General features: G+C 45.3%; 1 protein-coding gene across 4 annotated transcripts in view; it reads left to right on the top strand.

The window, feature by feature from the left end:
- RASGEF1B (RasGEF domain family member 1B) overlaps positions 1–22,939 on the top strand; it is a 31,780-nt gene extending 8,841 nt beyond the window's left edge. For 2 of the 4 annotated variants that reach the window (XM_045536917.1, XM_045536918.1), the window contains exons 2-14: positions 2,601–2,783; positions 4,458–4,580; positions 4,953–5,090; positions 10,302–10,517; positions 10,991–11,065; positions 12,411–12,506; positions 12,624–12,726; positions 15,396–15,475; positions 16,568–16,663; positions 18,366–18,461; positions 18,851–18,974; positions 20,059–20,131; positions 21,528–22,939. In XM_045536917.1, coding sequence (XP_045392873.1) covers positions 2,607–2,783; positions 4,458–4,580; positions 4,953–5,090; positions 10,302–10,517; positions 10,991–11,065; positions 12,411–12,506; positions 12,624–12,726; positions 15,396–15,475; positions 16,568–16,663; positions 18,366–18,461; positions 18,851–18,974; positions 20,059–20,131; positions 21,528–21,552 — 1,422 coding nt within the window. In that variant the 5' untranslated portion in view covers positions 2,601–2,606 and the 3' untranslated portion in view covers positions 21,553–22,939. Of the gene's footprint in view, positions 1–2,598; positions 2,784–4,457; positions 4,581–4,952; positions 5,091–10,301; positions 10,518–10,990; positions 11,066–12,410; positions 12,507–12,623; positions 12,727–15,395; positions 15,476–16,567; positions 16,664–18,365; positions 18,462–18,850; positions 18,975–20,058; positions 20,132–21,527 lie in introns of those variants that run through there. The other 2 variants (XM_045536919.1, XM_045536921.1) reach the window with 2 other exon arrangements.
- The last annotated feature ends 433 nt before the right edge of the window (positions 22,940–23,372 follow it).

Raw genomic sequence — 23,372 nt, 5'->3', positions numbered from 1 at the left:
GAGTAAATCATTAAGAAGTACAAACACCTGGTAGCTTCTGGTGCTGATTCCTTGGAAGGGAACTCTGACCCCATGGCCATTTTAGGGTCAGAGCTTACTGCTAAAAAGCACAAGGCAGGAGAGGTGCAGGATTCAGGGAGTCATGGGCTATAGCCACGTTGCTGCATCATCGTAGCCTGGTCATTTCACTCCCCTGGGTCTGTGTGTCCACGTTTATAAAAATCGGAGATTGGACCAGAGTCTGGTGGCACATGGGCTTTGGCTTCTTCCGTGACTGTGTTGCATCATTGCTGATCACTTAGGACATACCTTCTCCCACTGAGGTACAGCCTCCAAATCCTTTTCGCTCATTCTCAGGCCCCTAGACGACCAGCTCTAATCGATTGCAGTTAGGAAGGGAAATGAAATCTGTCTTCCATATCCCGGACAAGATGATTTCTATAGTCCCGTTGAATATTTATCATTTTCTGACTTTCTCGAATTCCCAGATTTTGGCCAACTATCTCCCAAAATAACTGTGAGCATGATTTCAACAGCAACGAATAAGTGTTTGTAATCAAGGAAAATTCCTGGTTCCTAACAGAAAAAAAACCCCCAACTCCGAGGGCGTGACAGAGTGAGCTCCCCCCTCATCCTGTAAGAGAAGGGCGCCGTGTAGCTGTAACCGTCTAACGCTTCTACGACAGAGGCGACTACATCCAGACAGGTGACCGCCGTCGAGGGTGTCAGACATAATTACTAGGAGCTTCTCATTTCAGGTCCCCGCCTCCCAGTTTGGGGACATTCTGAGTTTCGCAGGGCAAGGGCCGATGGGCTCTTTTTCTTCCCACCATGGACAGCCAGTTTGCCATGATTATGCTGTGCGTGAATTAAGCTCCCAGAAGCCCGGCAATTTGAAGAGGAAAAAATGTACTCTGTCCATGGCATTGTCCGTACCATGTTGACATCGAGTTACTTATTTATATAACCGCAGTTCCTACGTGTGGGTCTCACCAACCGAAGGGGTGCGCAGAGCATTTGTCCCAGCATCACATCCCATAGTCTTGGTCCTTTGGCTCCGATGACCGTGTGCTACCTAAGGCAGAGGCATGGCAACAGCCACGTGGTGGTGACAAACCTCCCTGGATAGGGTGGTGCTCAGTGATCACTTTCTCCCCATTTATGGCTAATTTCCGTGGGTCTCTGCACATGCTCCCTCAGCCCTGGTTTCTGGGTGCAACAGAGTGCACAGAAATGAAGCTTTTTCTCCAATTTATTTTTCTTGATGGTTCTTTTCCTAAATGCCACTTCCACCTGCCAAGTTGGCTTTTTAAAGGATGTGTTTTCCCAACACTCCACCCCTGGTTGTGTCGTGCCGAGGGACGTGGTGCACAGGTTGTGACGTTCTGTGCCCCCGGCCCCCCCATCAGCTGTAGCGGGGACAGATGCTCCTGCAGTGACGGATGGGACTTCGCAGACTGGGCCCCCCACCCCTCCCCCATTCGGATGAAATATCTTTTGTCATCTTGAAAAGAAAGATGAGGCCAGGTTGTGTCCTCCTGCTGCCTGCGCACCCCTGTCCCTGCCAGTGCAAGGCCTGGAGCTTGGCGTGTCCTCATTGTTTGCCTCCCGAAACCCCCAGTCCCGGCAGCTCCTGAATGGCCTCCATTGTCCAGACGGGCTGCCAGACACCAGGAGTCTGTTCCCGGGGCCCCCTGCGTCTCCCTAGGAAGCCAAGTAATAACTTAATAGCCTCTGGCCTCGATAGAGCACCGTCTGACAAGGGCTTTGTGACTTGCAAAACACACAGATGGAGACAGCCACTCAGCTCTGCACCGTCACGGGACTCCTGATTCGCAAACCAGGTGCCTGCCCAGCCGCGTGGTCAGTGAGAACCGAGGCTTTATCAATACCCCCCACCCACCCAGCCCCGCCAGGAGGATTTGACACAAGGAGGTGAAAGTCAACAGCATCTGATCTGCAGTGAGAGCCGGGAGTCAGCGTTAAATCTCTTGTACATACCTCCGTACACACACACACACACACACACACACACACACACACACACACACGCGCGCGCACGCACGCACACGCACACGCACACGCACACGCACACGCACACACACACGCACACACGCACACACACACCAGGTACTTTAAGTCCAGGCCTCTTTTGCAAGTTAGTCTTTTCAGCTTCGGTTCCGGTTGTCTCCCAGTGTGTTTATGCTGGTCGGGTGGCTCTCAGATGTCCCCAGTGTCACGTGACTCTTCCCAGCCAGATTCGAAGGCTGACGCATTTCCACCTCACGAAGATACTTGACTCAGTGGCGTAAAGCAATCCAAGCTCAGTCCCCTGCCCCGAGACAGCAGCCGAATGGGAAGCAGTGATACCCAAATACGACAGCCAGATCACGTCCCTGGGTCTGAGCATCGTATCGTATTTGATTGAGAGAGGTTGGGACTCGGAAGTGTGCATACGTGTGCTACTCAAAGGGCAGTTTTGGTTCTTGATGGGCTCTGATGTCGGGTCAGAACCTAAACTGTGTTTTACATTACTTGTTCCTTCATTTTCGTACCATGTGTTGCTGACACCGTGTTTTCTTGTTTTTTGGTGCTTTTAGGAAAGCATGCCTCAGACGCCTCCCTTCTCAGCAATGTTTGACAGCAGCGGCTACAACCGGAACCTCTATCAGTCCGCAGAGGACAGCTGTGGGGGGTTGTATTACCATGACAACAACCTTCTCTCCGGATCCCTGGAAGCGCTCATCCAGCACTTGGTCCCTAACGTGGATTACTATCCGGATGTAGGTATTCACGCTCCTCGGACACACGTCCTCACCCTTGGGCAGAGATTATGCACAGTAGGCAGGGGCCAGAGATGTTACAGAATTATATCTGGGTTGCTGAGAATTTTCCTAGTAAGAAATTGCCTATTGATTATTGAGCGCTTTGGGATCAAACTGAGCCTGGGTATGGGTCAGATTTTGGTGCAGTCTGCACGTCGGTTTCTTGCATTGTAGGCAGTGTGCGATCCTCTAAATGAAGTGTCTGTAGGCTTGCCTCGGGCATACACACTTGGTCCTTAAGTAGAAACGTCAGGAAACATTGGATGCTCCCAGAATATTTAATGCCTTTTTTGTTTCCAAGACCATCACTATGCTGAGAAAAGCGAATGTAGCCAGGGAAAGTCCATGGAAGAGATTTATGCTCAAGATGCAATTCTTTACAGACTGGACATCAGATGACATGTTTGCTTTTGTTTTACCTTGGTAACCTGTGTTTGTATAGATGGTACTTTCACATCTAGGGAATTTGTTGTATATTTTCTCAATCTCTACAGTAATTCCAAGAGAGTAGGGAGGAGGAAACTGAAATTCAGAGTGTTGAATGTTTGTTCCCGGTCTCACTGCCAGCATCAGCAATGAAACACAGGTTTTCTTTCTGGGGCAAGTGAACTTTCCCCCTTCCGTGGTGCTACATACAGCTGCCCCTTTGGAGCTGAGCTCAGTAGTGCAGTGAGATTTACTAAGCAGCTGCTTATTGAAATATCTAGAGACTGAATTCATTTTTATACGCTTAAGAATAACTTTGGTGTGCAAAGGATAGTTTGTGCTTGTCACTGAAATGCACCATACTGTTTCTCACTGAGCTCGCTCTCTCTGTGTGATTTGCTACATAGCATTTTCAGATAGGTTGCTCAGAAGTAAAAGGAATCCCTTGTTCAGCTCTGCAAGTGTTTATGAGCTAATAAAGGCGCCTAAGGAAAAAAGAAACAAACAAACAAACGGCATGTCTCTTTTCACTGGGAGTCTGAAACTATTACAATAAATAAGCACGACCTCGTTACTGGCTTCTTGGGAGACAATGTGGTTAAAGAAAAGGATATAGTGTTACATTGTCTCAGTCGAATTGCTTAGCCGCTGAGCGAGTAAATAGGGCACTTGCGAGCCTGCCTGTAAATGTTCTGACACAAACACTTCAGTGTGACGTGCTAGACACGCTGGAGAGTTCTTGAGTGGTGGGTTGGGTGGGTGGGTTTTGGGGGATTTTGTTGTTGTTATTGTTTCCATTGAATTACCATAATATTTGGACACAGAATCATATTCTCCATGGGTGGCATATTTAAGTTAGATTTCTCTCTATAGGCTGAATTTCATTCTCCTTTGCTAGAGTGACTGATGTGTCCTGGTGTCCTGGCTCCCTGAGGACAGGTGTGCAGGTGTGCTCTGAATAATTTCGGGAGCCAAACTCACCCTGCACATCTGTTATTTTTAGTGTGTTTTAAGGGAAAAGATAGATCAGAAAGTAAAGGAGAAACCCGTCATACACTGTTTTTTACTGGTAGTTGGCATTACTTTAGAAACTGTAGCATGTTAACTTGATCAAGAGAACTTAACGAAATAAGATGCATAGTATATGGGGAAAAAGGTTCATTTGGAAGAGAATGTAACCATGATGACTTTTCTCTCTTGCCGCAGAGAACGTACATATTTACCTTCCTGCTCAGCTCTCGGCTGTTCATGCATCCGTACGAGCTGATGGCCAAAGTTTGTCACTTGTGTGTAGAGCACCAGAGACTAAGTGATCCTGAAGGTGATAAGGTAATGATGCTTTGAACTTCACAATTTTTAAATTAGACTTGATAACTCTGTGGCTTAGGCTTTGTAGAGTTGGTTTCCTTAAGTAGCCCTAGCTTGTGCCCAGGCTGAAGCGTATAAGTGGCCTCATGGCTATGCAGGGAGGATTGTGAGTGACACAAAAACACAGTGTAAATGGAAGGCCATGGAAGATCCCGAGGTCCCACCTTAAGTTGGTGGCACTCGGCATTCATGCAGAGGGAGGAGCCTAGAGCTGCTTCTTCAAACCCAAAAACTCTGCACTGGAAGTTCATCAGGGGCACCGTTCGTAATTATTTATTTGATGTAGTCCATGGTGATGAACCTCACTGAACTAGTTTTGCTTTTTCTCCCCAGAACCAGATAAGAAAAATTGCACCCAAAATCCTTCAGCTCCTGACGGAATGGACAGAAACATTCCCTTATGATTTTCGGGATGAAAGAATGATGAGAAACTTAAAAGATCTGGCTCACCGAATAGCCAGCGGCGAGGAGGTTGGTCACCGGAATTTAGCACGTCCTCTGGAATTCCCAGGCACAGCCTGGGTGGGAAATGGTGCTGTTTATGCATCAGAATCCCCACTGCCTCCTTTCTGCTTTGTCTCTGGGCAAACCCCCTACTGTTTCGTGTGTCAAATGGGAATGATTATACCATCCCACTTCAAAGGGATACAGTCTAGAGTTTGATGTGATTAATTTGGGCCTATGTTCATGTCAGGTCATGCACAGAATTCATGTTGCCATGTGTTTTAATTTTACTTATACCTTTCTTCCTTCCAGAAAGGTTTGACACAGCTAGATACTAAATGGCATATTAATAGATATAAACACTAAAAGATACAAAGTCAATAACATATTAGTATATTAACAGATTCTGGGTAGTAGGTTAATAATTCATAAATAGAAATAGACCATCTTGGCTGGGTGCGGTGGCTCATGCCTGTAATCCTAGCACTCTGGGAGGCTGAGGCGGGAGGATCGCTCGAGGTCAGGAATTTGAGACCAGCCTGAGCAAGAGCGAGACCCCGTCTCTACTAAAAATAGAAAGAAATTATCTGGCCAATTAAAATATATATAGAAAAAATTAGCCAGGCATGGTGGCACATGCCTGTAGTCCTGGCTACTTGGGAGGCTGAGGCAGGAGGATTGCTTAAGCCCAGGAGTCTGAGGTTGCTGTGAGCTAGGCTGACGCCACAGCACTCTAGCCTGGAAACAGAGTGACACTCTGTCTCAAAAAAAAAAAAAAAAAAAAGAAATAGACCATCTTGAGCATGGAAAGGAGAAAACAAATGCCAATGTTAGGAGCCAGGAGAGTACGAGAGGACTGCTGTGGCTTGAGTTGAAGTTCCAGGCAAAAGGACAATACAGCAGGGCATATAATTTTCACTGTTAGAAAAAGGAAAGCACATTAATTCTTCAGGGCATTAAATGAAAATTTTGTAAACTTTTTTTATAAGGGACTTGGCATAGGGGACAAACAATGAGATCATGGAAACTTCTCTTTATGGTGTTTACAACAGATGCTCCTTGATAAAAGCCGAGGCTACGGATTAATGTGTAAATTAGCACAGGTAATTCCCGGGGGAACAGAAGAAAGCTGAGAAAATGAGGCACATCTTCTGGTGCTTGGAAGGTGACTCAGGCTAGGAGCTAGTATAGGTGGAGATTAAAGGCTCTTAGATAATCTCCCATAAATATCACTTCCCTCAACAGAGCCTTTGGTAAGAGTTAACTAGCTGTGACAAATTCACCGGTTATCCTCCTTGAAGCAGGCCCAGAGGGCTGGTGTTCTGTGTTGAGGCTTGTTGGGTTAGGATGTCCTTCTAGTTGCTATGTTGCTTGCTAAGCTTTTGGGAACGAGACACTTAGGCTCAGATGCAGCATTTTCATGGAAAAAACAGAGGAAGCATGTGGCATTTGCAGGGATGTCTTGTTTCATTCGTCCTAAAATGCATTTTCCCGTTATGAATAGCCTTTCTTGGGAACGGGTCCCTTCAGTGGTATGCTGCAAAGATAACGTGACAAGACACCTCATCTATTCTGTCTAGTTCTTGTGAATACATTCGAGTGCCATTTCTGCCCCCCCAAAATCAGACTAAAATTATATAATATTAAAACTTGCAATGTCCGTGCTTGGCTTCTCTGCATGACGTTCTCGTGAAAATGGAGTTAACCCTTTCCCTGTTACTTCATGGCATTATGTGGAACCCTGGTGCTCTGGGCAGCTGTCATGGCTGCAAGCCTGAATGAGTCGTCTCCTGAGTCATTTTGTAAGTTATGACGGTTACGATCATTTTGCCAATTTGCTGTTAGGGCTCCAGCCAGCTAGGAATTAATGGTTCCCTCTCTCACAAAGGCAGAAGTTAAGCATCGCAGTGCGGTTTTGTAGTAAATCTCTTGGTAGAGGGGTTAGCTGTTGAGTTACTTGGCAGGGTCAATGCTGGCTCAGTGACCTTGGTTGGTGACAAGCTGCTCGAAAGATTAGTGGCATCATAAGGACTTTTTCTTGTATGAAGGCTGAGACCCGAGTCAGACAGTTTTTCATTTCGGTTAAGTTGTGTGTAGCTACTTAATATTATGTGTCAATCATCCCGCCTTCCCTCTATTGCTTTTCTAAAAGATGGAAATTGGCTGGGCGGGGTGCTCATGCCTGTAATCCCAGCACTTTGGGAGGTTGAGGAGGGAGAAGAGCTTGAGCCGAGGAGTTTGAGGCTGCAGTGGGCTATGGTCACACCATTGCATTCCAGCCTGCAATAGAGCAAGACCCTGTCTCTAAAATAAAAATAAAAATAGATAAAAGATAGAAGTTATAGCTTGGTTCTTTCCAAAAGGAACACCTTAAAAATCTTTTTGCTTTTTCAGACAAAATGTTAGTGGTTTGAAAATGACAAATGAATGGCTTTTGATCCTCCTTGTCGTGGGAGTCAAGGACAGAGGTCACTTCTATTTGTGTGGGCCAGATGAGATCTGGTCTGTTTTTAACAGCATCAAGAGTTGGGCAGATCTAAGAAAAGGGCCAAACAGCCTAGTCTGGCTTCTTACCAGCACTGCAGTGTTAATAACATATTCTTGATATAAACCTTGACAAGTCGTCCCGGTGGGTTTGAGCATGAAAAGAGGATATAATATAGGCCAAGTCTCACCGAGGAATTGATTAACTAAGGGTGGGGTGGAGAGACGTCACCTGCCTGGATCAGGTTGGGTTTTACAGGGAGTTGGTTGTTTTTTCTTTGGCCGCTTCTGTCCAGTATTCAAAAATCGGGTCCCCATGTTGACTCGAGTGTGCTTTGGCAAGTCCCTGAAATTCCTTGCTACTTCCTCACCTCTGTAAATCATGGAGGTAACTGCCCTGTGCTACTGTCCCTTTCGGCTCTAACAGTGTGTGACGAATGTCCTTTCCCAGTTCCTGCCCGGCAGGCTCCTCACCTGCCATGTGTCTCTGCCCAGAGACCTTCCCGGGCCACCCAACTGCGGTCACACCCCCTCCCTTGCTGCCTTTCCCCACTTTCCTTCATAGCACGGCGCAGCACCCGAGACTGGTGGTTATGGTCTGTCCTCTGTACCTGTGGGCTCCACATCCATGCATTCAACCAACCTCAGATCGAAAGTATTTAGAACACAAAATTGCGTTGGTACAGAACATGTGCAGAATTTTTTCTTGTCATTATTCCCTAAACAATACAACCAGTATTTGCAGAGCATTTACATTGTATGAGGTATTGTGTGGAATTTAGAGATGATTTAAGGGCTACAGGAGCATGCAGATACTGTGGCATTTCTTTCAGGGACTTGAACATCCTCGGATTTTGGTATCCGGGGAAGTCCTAGAATCAGTCCTCCCCGGATCGGAGGGAGGACCGTACTTATATTTTTATCGCTTGTTTTCCTCGCTGGACTCCACACTGTGCCTCTGTTCACCATGCCATCCTCAGCTCCTAGCTCAGGACCTGCATGTGGTAGGATGCATGAATGAACAAACAAATCAATTACTGGAATAGGAAAAATTATTTTCCCCACTGAAAGGAGTGTGGGTTTGGGTTGAGACTTGTTGCTTCTTGCCTGGGAGTTTAGGGATTTTTTTTGTTTTGTTTTTTCTGGCAGTCAGCAAATCCAGGTGTGCCCTGTATATAATGGAGTCAGGTTCTTCTGCATCTGCCAGGACAGTTCCAAATAATTTGGCTTAATATGTTTCCCCCCTGGGGATTTTCCCAAAATGAAGTGGTTTATTAGGACTTGCCTGGAAGGAACATGAAGTGAGACTAATGATTGAATTACATGACAAATGACCAGAGTGGGGAGAATGCAATTTTCTCTTCCTTAAGGGGCTGGTCTTTATAATAAGAACTTCTATCTTTATTTGCCAGGTAATTACGGTCACTGGCATTTGAAGTTGTAAAAAAGAATAAGTACATATTTAGCAATTCATGACTCAGTGAGGAACCATACTCAACAACACAAAGCTTCATCTCTCAAATGGAATCAGACGGCAGCAGGAAACTTAAAAGGGGTCACATATATATATATATACATTCTCTGTCTCGCATACGTACTCTCTCTCACACGCTAGTTATTTAATAGCTTTTCCCCTGTATCCTACTATGCACGTTTTTTCTCTTACATTTTGCTGCTGCTTTCTGCTCGCTCACAACCTGGCTGTACATTCCTCTACCTCTTCCCTAAAAAAATTTGTGTGAGGTGCAGAATAAAAATCTCTCAGCAGACTTGCTACCAGAGCATCCCCTGGGGGCCGTGGACAGCCGGCTGTTCAGATTCAGCTCAGGGCAAGTCAGTCAGAGTCTCTGGGGACGGGACCCAAGGTGCAGGCTGTCCCCGGTCGGTTGTGCCATGTGCTCAGTGCTTCTCACTGGGACCCTCCTGTGGCACCTGGAGAGAAGTGGCAATTCCTGACTCAAGTATTTTTGGTGGCGATCCCGGCCAGGGGGAGCATGATGGAGGGCTGATGACATGCATGGAACAGCTGCTGAGATATGAGGGGTACGTCAAAATGAGGCGTTGGTGCCTTTTTTGAGTGAAAAGAACTTTCTGACACACGTCTCAAACCTATGTTACCTACGAAATCTTATTCTGTGGGGAAGTTTTAAAATTTTTTTTTAATAAATCAAATAATATAGGAACGCATTCTCATGATTTAAAATAAAAAAATTCCCACGAAAGGTACTAAAAATTTCCATCCATCCTACTTCTCTCTTAAAACTGTTACTGGTTTTGTGCGTGTCCCTCCGGAGCTGCTTCTGTGCACGCATGCACCCGTGCACACGTGTGCACACTGCCGTGGGAGTGGCGTGTGCGGCGTCTGTCGCTGTGTGTGTTTCTCCAGTGTTCATCCTGTGTTTGTCGTCCAGTGGCACGTCTTAGAAAGCTTCCCGGGTCGCTGCAGACGGCTGCGTCTCCTTCCCACCCTCCGCACAGTAGTCGAGCGTATAATAGCGTCATGATCATTTCTTTTTAAAAACTATTCTGTCGGGGGAAAAAAGTAAAATTTTTCATGCACAAAATTCAGGAGTTTTCTCAGAAAGACTCAGCCTGGAGGATAAGTCCCCCGTTCACATCAAACGGTGTTTAGCAAAGTAGTAACGGTGAATCCAACGTCAAGGTAAACTCAGTCACGGGAGGAGGCGGTCTCTGCACGTGCACGGGGCTGAAAGGGACGTGCAGAGCGAGGACGTGTCCCCCGTCCCTTCCCAGCAGACGTACCGGAAGAACGTGCAGCAGATGATGCAGTGTCTGATCCGCAAACTCGCCGCCCTCAGCCAGTATGAGGAGGTGCTGGCAAAGGTCGGCTCCACGTCCGCGGACCGGCTCACGGTGCTCAAGACCAAGCCGCAGTCCTTACAGAGGGACGTCACCACCGTCTGCAGCGACCCCTACACGCTGGCCCAGCAGCTGACCCACATAGAGCTGGTAAGGCCGCGACATCCTTGCCCTTTGTTTGCTTTGGCAGCCAGACAACACGTTTGCCAGCAGTCATGTCACCGGGAGAGGTCAGAATAATCCACGTGGGGAACCATCTGCGGAATTAGCCGAAGCATGCGCTGTTTAGACCTTTGGACGTGAATGCTTCTGACACCCTGGGAATCCGCTTGTCAATAAATATCAAACAGGTCGAAAGAGCAGAGAGCTTATTGACCTTCCTCATCTTCTGCCTCTAATCAGTTTCCCCATAACTCAGTCTTGCATTGGCATTTGGAATATCGGCCTCCAGGGAATGTTGCCTCTGTTCAAACCTTGAAGATGACGAAAGCGTTTGGGGTGGAAGGTTTATTTTGTAATCTGCATTAAAAAATGCGGGTGGTGCCGCACGTCGATAGAGGGGGTTGGGAGCCCGGTTCTTTCCGTTTTCGTTAACGCTGTCGACCTGCTGGATTCCGTTCCAGGAGCGGCTCAACTACATCGGGCCAGAGGAGTTCGTCCAGGCGTTCGTGCAGAAGGACCCTTTGGACAATGACAAGGTAAGCGGTCTACCCAGAGCCCAGCCCCGAAGCCAGAGATAGAATTCCTTAGTCTGTGGCAGCGGGTATAAACGGCAGAATCTGAAACCATTCCGTTTTAGGTTTTAAAATCAGAAAGGCGGTTTTTCATTAGCAACGTCTGATTCATGGCCGTCTTTCTTGAGCTGGGTCTCCAAGTACCTTTGCAATATTCTTACCCCCTCGTTAAGCTGCTTCTTCCTCTTTACTGGGACAGTTAATAAGACTTTTAGAGCAGGTAGGTGCAGGCGTTTGTGGTGATGCAGGTAGGAGATAAAAGGATAATGGTTGTGGCAGATTAAAGAGAAAGAATATAGAAGGATGCTTCGCTCCTGATTCAACGGTAGCGAGGGCAGGAGAGACAGGATGCTCATCCCGCCGGCTGAGCGGGCGAGGGCTGCACCGCTTGGCCTCGTGTTCTGGGGCGAATCCCTCCTGACAGGTTCAGTGCCTGGGTGAAGCCTGCATGTGAAGACGATGACACTGGGCCTGGACTGCAAAGTCAGGGCACGCATGTGGGAAACTCCCCCCCCCAGTGACTCGGAAGCTCCTGACTTGGTGGGCGGAGACTGCGTCACCTGCCGATGAAAGCCCCGGTCCGGGAATAGGAGCAACAGCTGTTTTCCGGCCTTAAAATAGTCCGTCCCAGCACAGGAAGCGAAGAATAGGTTTTCCAGTAGAAGGCTGGTGGGCTTTTTTGTTTCTTTTGGAAGGAAGGAAAGAGGGGTGTCATTAGCCTCTTCAAGCTGGCCTTGAACTCCAAGGTGAGATTAACTTCTTTTGCTTTTGAACAATGTGTCACTCACCCTGCTAAACACCATGACAGTACTGACTTCCATTTATCTACCTTGGAAGGTATTATCTTATGACATCATGCTCCAAAGCTTTGTCCTGCAACCTAACTGTAAGAGAAAGTTTTCTAGTCCTCTGCACTCTTAGCCTCTCCTTGCCCGGTGGATAGTAATTGGTATTTGCACCCATTAATCAGTCAGGGTTGTTTTAGAGCACAGCTAAAATCCTTCCGTTGCCTTGTGCTTCTGAGTTTCCTGGGAACACAGGGAAGGGGCACTTGTATGGATGGATCAGAGCACAGTTCTAGAGCTCAGGTGTCTCACTGGACTATCCTGAAAGATGTTGATACTTACGTAAGGATAAGGAGAATGTTAGTGAGTCGTTCTCTGTCTCTCTCTCTCCCTCTCTTCCCCCGCCCAAAACTTTTCTAATCCATAAACCTGAGAACAAAGGCCTGTTTTAGACAAAACGAGAGTGCAATATATTCTTTTGTCCTCTAACTCATCTGTTTATTAATACTTTGCTTTCTCGGTAGAGTTGCTACACGGAACGTAAGAAAACACGGAATCTGGAAGCTTACGTGGAATGGTTCAATCGCCTCAGCTACTTGGTAGCTACAGAAATCTGCATGGTGAGAAATTGAACTTTTCCTGCCTCCTGGCCCTCGACATTATTTTTTCGTACGATTTTAGAACTGACGGGCCTACGTGTTGCATGACCGCCCTCTGTTGTTTTCGGTCTGTACTAGCCGGTCAAGAAGAAACACCGAGCGAGGATGATCGAGTATTTCATCGACGTCGCCCGGGAGTGTTTTAACATCGGCAACTTCAATTCCCTGATGGCCATAATCTGTGAGTGTTTTCTGGAGGACACACGTGCCTCTTTATGGGTCCTGTGAAATAACCGACTGAAAATTTGCACATAGTACAGTTTGTTAATAAACACTGTACTTTTTAATCCTCAGTTATTTCAGAATGTTCAGAGTGCTTTGCATAGCCCAATGGGTGCTATTACGAACATGTGTAATCTTTCTTAAGTATGCAGGAATTAATGGAATGCTTTAAGTTTATTTATCCTCGGCTAAATATTCATCTGTAAAAGCTTTTAAGTGACATCTTTGTCTAAATAAAGAGTTTTTACAAGAATTTGGGAAGCTTGTATATCTAGCATTATAGAAGTACATGCTATGAGACTACATGACATGGTTCCATTAGCGAGGACAAGAGGGTGGCCCAAGAAACCGGAACATTTCCTGAGTGTTCATGCTCCAAGTATTTATTATTCCTGCCGCAGAACTTGCTATCCTAGTGCACAGACTCACTCTGCTATGCCAGGGGGATTTTGACACCAGAGACCAGTTTTCTTTCCATTCATTCTAAAGACATAAGGTGTGCGGTAACGAAATGTCCTCGTCCCAGTTTATACCTGTGGTCTTGCCATAATTGTTGGCAATAGCTCTTTCATTACAAAGTGTCCTAGTTTATATGACAAACTATATGGCCATCCTATAAATTCCAGGTTCTCAGTAAATATTTGAATGAAAAAATAAAGGAAAGAGTTGGGGTCTTTTTGAAAGGCCAGTTTGAAGCTAAAGAACCTAGCAAATTTAATTCAGTGATCTTGGCCCTAATAAAACCTCTCCCTTTCACCAATTCCTTTTCCATTTTGTCGGCATGTCATTTCCTCTTTGTCTCCCCGGTAAAAACACTGGCCGAGTTTCAGCTCATTATTTATCTGACTCACTCTGTGAAAACAGTGAACAGAAAGACCGTCTAAATCAAAGACCTGAAAAGTCCACAGATAATAGATTACTTAATTTCCTTCTTATACTGTTAAGAAAATGTCAAGGCAAGCCGTAGCGTGGGAGGAAATATTTGTAATACATACAGCTGGCAAATAACTTGTACCCGGAATCTGTAAAGAACCCTACAAATCAATAAGAAGACAAATAACCCAATGACAAAAAGGGCAAAAGACTCGAGCAGATACTTCCCACGAGAAGATTCTGTATCCTAATGGATGGCAAGCATAGGGAATGGTGTTCCACATCAGTAGCCTTCAGAGAAATGCTGATTAAAGTTACAGTGAAACACCATTGCACACGCTGGAGTGGCTGAAATTAAAAAGACTGCTCACACCAAATGCTGTTGAGGACATGGAGCAAGTGGGACTTTCAAACGTTTTTGGTGGGAGCATAAAATAGTACTACCATTTTGGAAAACTGTTTGGCAGTTTCTTATAGTTAAGCATAATCCTGAACATAACCCTACCCCGTATTTACGGAATAAATACCTAGCTGAATACCCACCTACGTATTCATCCCGTAAACATGCAAGCACATATCCATGGCAAGATTTGTAAAAGAATGTGTATAAGCAGCTTTGTTCATAGTAGACCAAAACTGAAAACAACCCAAAGGCCCACTTACAAGTAAATGGCTAAATAAATTGTGGTATATTCATATAGTGAAATACTATTCAGCCATAAAAATGAACAGCTGGTATACATACAAATAATATGGGTAAATTTCAAAATCGTTACGTTGAGCAAAAGAAGCCAGACCACGAGAGTATATACTGTACGATTCCATTTATATGAAGTTTCTAGAACAGACAAAACTGATCTGTGGTGAGAGGCAGCCACTGCTCTGATTTCTGTACCATCTTTTAGGCTGGTGTGTGGGTTCCTTTCTCTAAAAATGGCTACTGTAACTTTTTCCAAGTAGCTACAGTCACAAAGTATCAGTCCGGGGAGGCATTGTGGTGTGTGGGTCATGGAGTCAGATCACCGTGAGCTGTGGTCTCTGCTACTTACTAACCGGATCACCCTGAGAAAATTGCGTGTCCCCTGGGACTCTAGCTTATTCCTGCAGGGATGTCGAGGGGACATATGAGAGACTATTCACAGAGCTTGGATGACACGACACATAGGCTCTGGGTCAGGGGTCAGCAAACTACATCCTGGGGGTCAGATCTGGCCCACCACTGTTTTCTTTATGGTCCGTGAACTCAGAATGGTTTTTATATTTTTCAATGATTGAAAAAAAAAATCAAAAGGAGAATACTATTTCTAACACATGTGACCATAATATAAATTCAAGTTTCAGTGCCCATAAGTAAAGTTTCATTGGAACACGGCCACGCTCATTTGTTTATGTCGTTATCTGCGTAACTAGATCGTGGCTGTTTCTGCCGCAGTGTGACAGTGTTTGGCAGCTGTGACACAGAACACATGGACTGCAAGGTCTAAAATGCCTACTGTCTTTCCCCTTACCGAAAAAAATTCACTTATCCCTGCTCAACGCAAATGGTCATAATTATACTGTTTCTGGACTCAGGAGAATTTGCAAGAAAGAAAAAATTATGAAATTGGAGTTTATTGCTTACTAATAATTTGTAGGACTCTTGCTTACAAGTAGTAATGAATACTTTTTTTTTAAGAGTAGACATTAAAATGGCTTTTCTTATTTCTCTGTTTCAATTTCCCTTTTTTTCCTCCCCCTTCCGTTTTCAATGGGAAGCTGGCATGAACATGAGCCCCGTCTCCCGGCTAAAAAAAACTTGGGCCAAAGTAAAGACCGCGAAGTTTGACGTTCTTGAGGTATGTGAAGCTGGTGTGTTCCTGTTAAGTAGCATTTTACACCTGTGATGTGGAAGTCCTCTATGTAACGTCGCCTCTTGATCAGACAGGACGGTGAAGGGAAACGCCCATGTAGCCTTAACCTCCCCAGGGGAAGGAAAGGGCTGATAATTGAAAGGGGAGGAAATAAATCAGGTTGTGGACTTGGCCTTTTATAGATAGAGGTGTCCATTTTGGGGTTAATTGACAGACAAATGGTGACCTGTCCCTCACGTCACCTTGGGTGCCAGAATAGAACTTGGGTTCTAAGAGTTGAGAGTTTTACTTCCCTGCGAGCTACTAGCTTCGTTTATCTGCAGTGTCTGGGGGGAGGGGTCCCCACCCCTAGAGAACATTCATTCATCTTCCTTCCAGCAGATTTAGCTGCCGTGTGAAAAGGCCGTTCCCATGTAATTCTGAGGATAATGAGAATTGTGCACAAGGGTTTGTGGGTTTGACTCATGCTCATCTCAGTAGTACCCTGGTGGGTTGGTGCTTTGAACACTATCTTTGGAGAAAAAAAGAATGTTCTTTCCTAAGTTTTCCGCCAAATTGGGAATTATTACTAGATGTACTATATGCTGTTCTATTCATACTATCAAATAAATTTCCATTCCTTCTTGCAAAATGGCGAGCTTCATTTACTTGCGAATGACTTGGAACCAAATGCAAAGACCAGGGTCACTACCACGTTTTGGATCACTGTACGTGGCTAGGTGTCACCTGGCCCGTTGACCTTATATGAAACCAGGAAATTGTTCTAATGTTAATGTTTGACTCTTATCCGTTTTAGGTCTAATCTCAACAATTAGGCTAGAAAGAACGTGGTTTAGGTTTAACGTTACTGAAGCTACATCAGTTTATGAAACTCAACCAAACCTCAGGAAAGAAAACATTTGTTTTAATGTGTTTCATGTACCTGTGGGTGTGTCTATAAGAGGGACACATCGTATTGCTACTGAGCTCCCTGACTTATTTTGAATTTTTTTTTGTATAGCTAAATGTGTGATGCTGTAAACTTCTTACAGGTGAGAAATAAATAGTTAATATTCTTCTTCTCTCTTTTACCTGCAGCATCAGATGGACCCTTCCAGCAACTTCTATAATTACCGAACAGCTCTCCGCGGGGCAGCACAACGGTCTCTAACCGCCCACAGCAGCAGAGAAAAGGTGTGTACTTAAAGCAGTGGGTGATTCGTGGTGACGTTGCCACGTCGCCCACTGAACTGCCGTGAGGACCACCACCCTGGGCTTTTTCCACTGGTTCAGATCTAGGGAAGAGGGGTGTGTACTGCAGAAATGCCACCACGTGCCACACAGGGAAGGGGACTGTGGACAGGGAAAGCGACCGGCGTAGAACTCTGCAGGTGTATATCTCTGTGTTGTTGCCACGGTACTGAAATGATTACTCTTCAGCGCATCTTTGTGGTGTTTCAAGCAATAAATTAAGTCACGTTAAGATGACTAATAATAGCGTTAGAGAGTCATTTGGTTTAATGGGAAACAGACGTTTAAGCTCTGCACACGGTAGCTGACTTAACGTAACCTTTTCTCTTTAAAGCATTAGCTTCCCTCCCGTGGTTAAGTCATTTATTTTCAGAAAGTGGGTTAGTGGCTATAGCATTAGGCCGGCTGTCGCTAATTGGATTATGTGGGTGGCAGAAAAAGTGCAGGGGTGATGTCTGAGAAACGAACGATCCTCACTCCCGCCAGCCTACACTGAAACTAGTTAGTGGCATCTGGATCCGCCACACTCTTCACGGCGAGGGTCCTTTCCGGGCACATTTCAGGGTCCCATTTCCTGATACAGGCTAGAGTGCCGTGGCGTCAGCCTCGCTCCCTGCAGGGCACATCTGTCTGCCGCGTATTGTGCGAGTATATCGTAGGGGATCCCCCGAGAGCCAGTGCCGGCTTGTTCCATCACACACGGGCCAGGTTTACTCAACGATGGCCTCAAGCCTTGAGCTCTCACGTTGTCTTGAGCGATGTCTTCAAGGCAAAAATGAAATGTTCATCTAAAAAAAGTTCATCTGAAATGTAGACATCTGATGATACAGCCATACGGAGTCTCGCAGGGAGATGGGTCACACATCTTACAATCTTGGTCCCCGCAGTGATAGGAATTCTATTAATATTTTGCCAAGGGGTTGTTAAATGAAAAGCAGGAGTACTTTTAGGTATTTTTTTTTTCTTTCATCATAGCTAGACTTTTCAGATTTTTATTGTGTGCTACTGCATTGAGAAAAATAGGAAAAAATGGTAGGAAGACCACTAAGCTATCCACTTCCCAGCACCACTTGTCCTTGCCGTGTTTTGGTTATTAAGAGCATTTGCATTTTAAACTTATGTAAGGGAGGAAAATGGTGTCATGTAAAACACAAAACACTGGCCGGGCACGGTGGCTCACACCTGTAATCCTAGCACTCTGAGAGGCTGAGGTGGGAGGATCGCTGGAGGTCAGGAGTTCGAGACCAGCCTGAGCAAGAGCGAGACCCCGTCTCTACTAAAAATAGAAAGAAATTATCTGGACAACTAAAAATATATATATAAAAAATTAGCCAGGCATGGTGGCGCATGCCTGTAGTCCCAGCTACTTGGGAGGCTGAGGCAGGAGGATCGCTTGAGCCCAGGAGTTTGAGGTTGCTGTGAGCTAGGCTGATACCACGGCACTCTAGCCCGGGCAACAAAGCGAGACTGTGTCTCAAAAAACAAAGAAACAAACAAACAAAAAAAAAAAAACAACACTGTACCTTAATTCCTTGTGGCTTTCATGTAACCCAAAGTTAATGTTGCTCATTGATCTCTTGTATCGTTTGATGAGAGGCTAAGTGTTGATCTGTCCAGACAAACCAGAATGTTTTGTTTTCTCTAGATCGTGATACCCTTCTTCAGTCTCTTAATCAAAGATATTTATTTCCTCAACGAGGGCTGTGCCAACCGCCTCCCAAATGGCCATGTCAATTTCGAGGTGAGTTTTATAGAGTCGGAGGCGAAAATCTGAGCCCAGGGAGAGGGGCAGGGGCTCCCGCACTGCAACCCAGGCAGCCAAAGCTGCTTCTGCGGATGGAGATCGGATTTTCTCTTTCCTACGATTGTGTAGGAAATCAACAATACCAAGTAGAATGGAGTAGCTGCACTATTATTGATTATTATTATCATCATCATTCTTGTTATTATCTGAGGGAGCCTGAGTCAATGTTTACCTCTATCTAGCAAATTTAGTTTTTATTAAATTAAGACAGGTATATAATTCAGAAGATTAAAAACCAGAAGGAAGCGTTTTACATGAAATTCTCTCTTCCAAGCTCGTAATTGTCGGTGACTGCCTTTACATTCTTTCCTTTTCTTCTTTTCCAGAAATTCTGGGAACTGGCCAAGCAAGTGAGTGAGTTCATGACGTGGAAGCAGGTGGAGTGTCCGTTCGAGAGGGACCGGAAGATCTTGCAGTATCTGCTCACGGTGCCGGTCTTCAGTGAAGACGGTGAGGCCAGTGTGCTGGGCCTGCCCAGCTGTGTTTGGAACTCGGTGTGGAAATACCCGAGCTTGGTCCCTCGGCCAGTGTGAGGCCCGTCCTCCCATCTGTTGCATCTTAAGAGCTCTCCTGGTTCACAGAAGACCTTAGGATTTATCCCTAAAGTATCTGCGCTTAATGGTCACCCATAAACAGTGTGTTTCTGTGTTTAGACATTCTTGATAATACCAGATCTTTGGGCACAAATGGAGTTATTGGAGGATTTTTTTTCTTTTTCCCCGTTTGAGCCTCCATCAATGGAGAGAAAGGTGTTTTGTAGCATGTTGATCATCGCGATAATTTGGGGGGACAAAGACCCAGAACAGTAAATTGCTACCCGCTGCTGTTCAGAAAAAGTAGTAAAAAGTCTTGACCTGTTAAAACATTAGGGAACTTGGGATAGAAAAGTGATTGACTAGGTACAGAAAAAACTCACCAGAAGAGAGTCAGAGTTCATCAAAGATTTGGGGATTTATTCTACTGATTAATCCTGATGTAATAGGACTCAGTAGCGCCTATTAACTAACAATTTCTCACAGTAGATTGATACTGTTTCCAATAATGACTAAAGAACGTTTTGCATTAGTATTACCTATTCCAGAAGGGGGCTTGATTCAGGTTTTTAATCTCTATAAATGGGATTAATAACAAACTTTTAAATTTTTGGATGAAGAGTCTTTCTGATTTAAATTACCTACTACGTGCTTTTTAAACACCAAGGCTACCAGGAAAGAACCCGCACCCCTTTCTCTGTAAAGAACAGAAATCGGAGTGTGTGACATCATTATTTGGCTTGCATTTTGTGAGCTTTCTGGCCTCCTAATTTCTTAGTGAATTAAATGCCTTTCTGGCCCCGAGGCTGTGGGGTTTCTGTTGGGGTGGTCAACCAGAGGCAGAGCGATATTCTGTGTTTCTCGTGCAGCTTCTTGGTCACGATTTGACAGTTTCAAGGGTGTGTTTTGCTGTTGGCTTTGCCTCGAGTTGCACAAGGGACGGAGCAGGTAAGACGTAAGAAGGCTTCAATGTTCATGCACTTTCTTTTGGTTGCTTGTAGCTCTCTACCTGGCTTCTTACGAGAGCGAAGGACCCGAGAATCACGTAGAGAAAGACAGATGGAAGTCTTTGAGGTGGGTCTCGGTGCTGCTCGGTGCTGGACGGGTCTAAGCAAATGCCGGTTTACTTGACAAAGCCACGGCTTTCCGCGGGAAGTCACCGCTTCCTGTTCTGAGTCGTCTGCGCTTTATTTCCTTTTAACTGAATCTCTGTGGCTTAGAATTTTTATGACCATTATTCAGTTTTATTACCTTTCTTTTCTTTTTTTTTGCATGGACAGATATACAATGACTCTTTTCTTTTTCGGAACTGAAACTACCCCATAGTATGTTGTTTTTTTTTTTAATTGACTAATTTTCTTTGTCTAAAATTTAGGTCAGAAGTTCAGACTTTATTTCTGAGGAGTTCTAATATTAGAAGTTTATTTGACCTGAGATAAAAAAAGAACTCAGTACCAGCTGGCTTGGTGAAGTTGGGCTTGTCACTTGCCAACAAGATCTCAGTCCCCTCTTTAGTTGGAGAGAGAGTTGGGACTATGAATGTGATCTGGAGTTTTTTCCAAATTTAAAAATTTTGCTATTCTATTAGTATTTTTCAAACAAAACTAGGATAGGGCTAAATTTGTATTTTAAACGTGTGAGATGCTTTAGTAGGCAAAAGTGCCTAGAATATAGCATAATATAATCAAGATTGCTATCATTTCGACTAAGAAACTCAGGGACTGATACCTTTTTGTACTGGGTTTGACAAATGCATGTGTTTGTCTTCGTCCCGTGGTCCCTGAGCCATTCGGGTCCCTTCATGATACTTGGTGCTAGGCCGGATTTCATGAACCGAGATACCTCACATTTACTTGGTTTTGTGTGATTCTGTTTTTCTCAAAGGAAAATCTAGGCCTTCTTTGTACCTCTCAACGACAAGGGCTGAGGTATGGAGCCATTATTGGTGTCATTAACCTTAGGACAAGGCTTGGTGATAGAGCCACTCATTGCAGACACTCAGATTCATCAATAGCGATGACAAACCCACCTCTGAGGGCAGACACCCTTCTTGTCACTACCGTTTAAACATTCCCAAGGCTCACGGAACGTGCCCTCAAGGTGCTCATATGCACTAAGTCAACCTGTCTGTGATAAGACCAGCTTTTAGGGGAAAAAAGCTCTTTATCATTACTGATCTTTGGTTTTCTGTTTGTATTATCATATAAACCCACTCAAGACACAGATTTCTCTATACACAAAGCTTTTGCCATCTGCATTAACATTTGTTTTGAAGGGACTAGCAGTTTTCCCAAAGAACCAGGAAAGACTTCAAAGCTTGATTTTTTTTTTTTTCCCCCTTCCTGGCTTTAATTCTGTAAAATCACCCTTAAAACATAGGAAAGGCACAGTTAGTATCAGGCAAGGCATTTGGATCCTGGTTCAAATAGTCCGCCACGTTCTGTCTGACGCCGATTTCTTTATTGTCCAGGTCAAGCCTCTTGGGCAGAGTTTAGCGTGTGGGATGTGATCGCTGCCGCCCCCGCCCCACCGCACACCATCGAGGAGCTGGCCCTTGTTTTCTGGCATCTAGGACTAGGACAAATCACGGAGACCCCGCAGTCACCGGAGGGCCCCCGGCCGGCTACGCGAGCAGCTCGCTCAGGAGCAGATGGGAACTCGAGTCCCACGGCCGAAGGACTGACTGAGACTTCGTGAGGCTGAAATGGTCACTGAAGCCCACGGGAGACAGAAGCCTCTGACAGTCCCGGCCCTGCACATGACTCATCCCCTGGCATTTCCGCGTGAATCACAGCTCTGCACCTGGATGGAGTTTTCTTTTGCGTGTGTGTTTTTGTTATCTGGTTGAACATTTGCTGCTAATGGGACTTGCCCAGCTTGGAGCCCTGGCTCTTCGGAAGCCCATGTTTTCTTTGTTAACTTAAATGAAAAAGGGAGAGGGGGGAGGGGGTCTAAAACCCTCCACGTGGATCCCAAACCGCAGCTCGGTGTCGCCAGGGAGGGTGAGGCTGGCTGGACGCTGAGCGTGGACTTTGTTTCCCTGTAGCACGTGCTGTGTTGTAAACGCCTCTCCCCCCTCTTCCTGCAAGGTCTTGAGTTGGCTGCTGGTTAGCAAACTCCTTTTTACCCAAATAAGTTATTTAATATAATAATGAAGCTCAACACTGTGGTAGGAAAATAGCCACTAGGGGGAAAAAAAAAAACAAAAAAAGCAGAGTTTGTCCTTGGACTGCTGAACGTGCTAGAAGGACTTTTTCCCTGCCCTTCTAAGCTGTTTACAACTGACCACTGTGTGTTCTACAGATGTATTTTTCAGTAGTTTTTTGTTATTTAGTTTTCCACGAAGCCTATTTTTTTTTTTCCCCCCTCTTGTAAATTTAAATGATCTGACTTTCAGGGTCTTGGGGATAAACCCAGGGCATAATTACAGTTTGATTTTTTTTTTTTTAACCGACTGTTATTTTTCATTCCTTTTCGGAGTCTGTTGGGGACTAAACATGTCAACAAAGAATCAATTGGCGACGTGACCACCCACCCTCCACGACAGCAGTGAACGGAACACATGAAAACACCTCCCTGTTCACGGTTGATCTAACTGTGAAATAGTCCAGCTTGTTAAACATCTGAATAAGCCTGTCGTCGCTCTGCAAACAGCCAGTGTATTTATTCACTCTAGGAGAAACTGTAGAGTAGACATCCATGCTAATGGAAAAAAAAAAACAAGAACAAAACACTATGTTCAAAACAGAGATGTATTTGAAAACTTACTTGGTTCCAAAAAGCAGAGCACGTGTGTGTGCTACACGCTGTCTCAGCAGACCCGAAGTGTCTCCAAGCTGTCCCTTTACGATCATCAATATATTCCACACTTTGTGGCCAGGAGTCGTGGCATCGTTCTTTCCTTCCTCGGGTGGAATGGTCGGGCGGGTGGGCTGGAGTCACAGTGGATCAGCTCCAGTGACCCCCCCGAAATGTGCCTGTCCCAGAGGGAGTTCCCTTAGGACTATGTGCACGGGCCTTTACTTTCTAAAAGTGAATAACAGCAAGCGTTTAGTAAATATGACCTGCCAGGCACTTTCTATGTGTTTAGCATAGACCATGTCATCGTCATGCCCTAGATTATAATAATAATAATAATAATTTGTCCAAAGCTACCTAGCTAATGAGAGGCACGAAGAGTCGAACTAGGCCTGCTAATTTCAGAGCCCGGGCTTCAAACCACAGCATCAAATTATCTCAGATTTCAACCTCCTTGCACATGACATGGGGGTCTTGTTTACCTGCAGGTTTTGACTCTGGGGGTCTGGGCTGGAGC

Source organism: Lemur catta, chromosome 24 (assembly GCF_020740605.2).
Source record: "Lemur catta isolate mLemCat1 chromosome 24, mLemCat1.pri, whole genome shotgun sequence".
Taxonomy (NCBI): domain Eukaryota; kingdom Metazoa; phylum Chordata; class Mammalia; order Primates; family Lemuridae; genus Lemur; species Lemur catta.
This window is presented reverse-complemented; position numbering and strand designations above follow the sequence as displayed.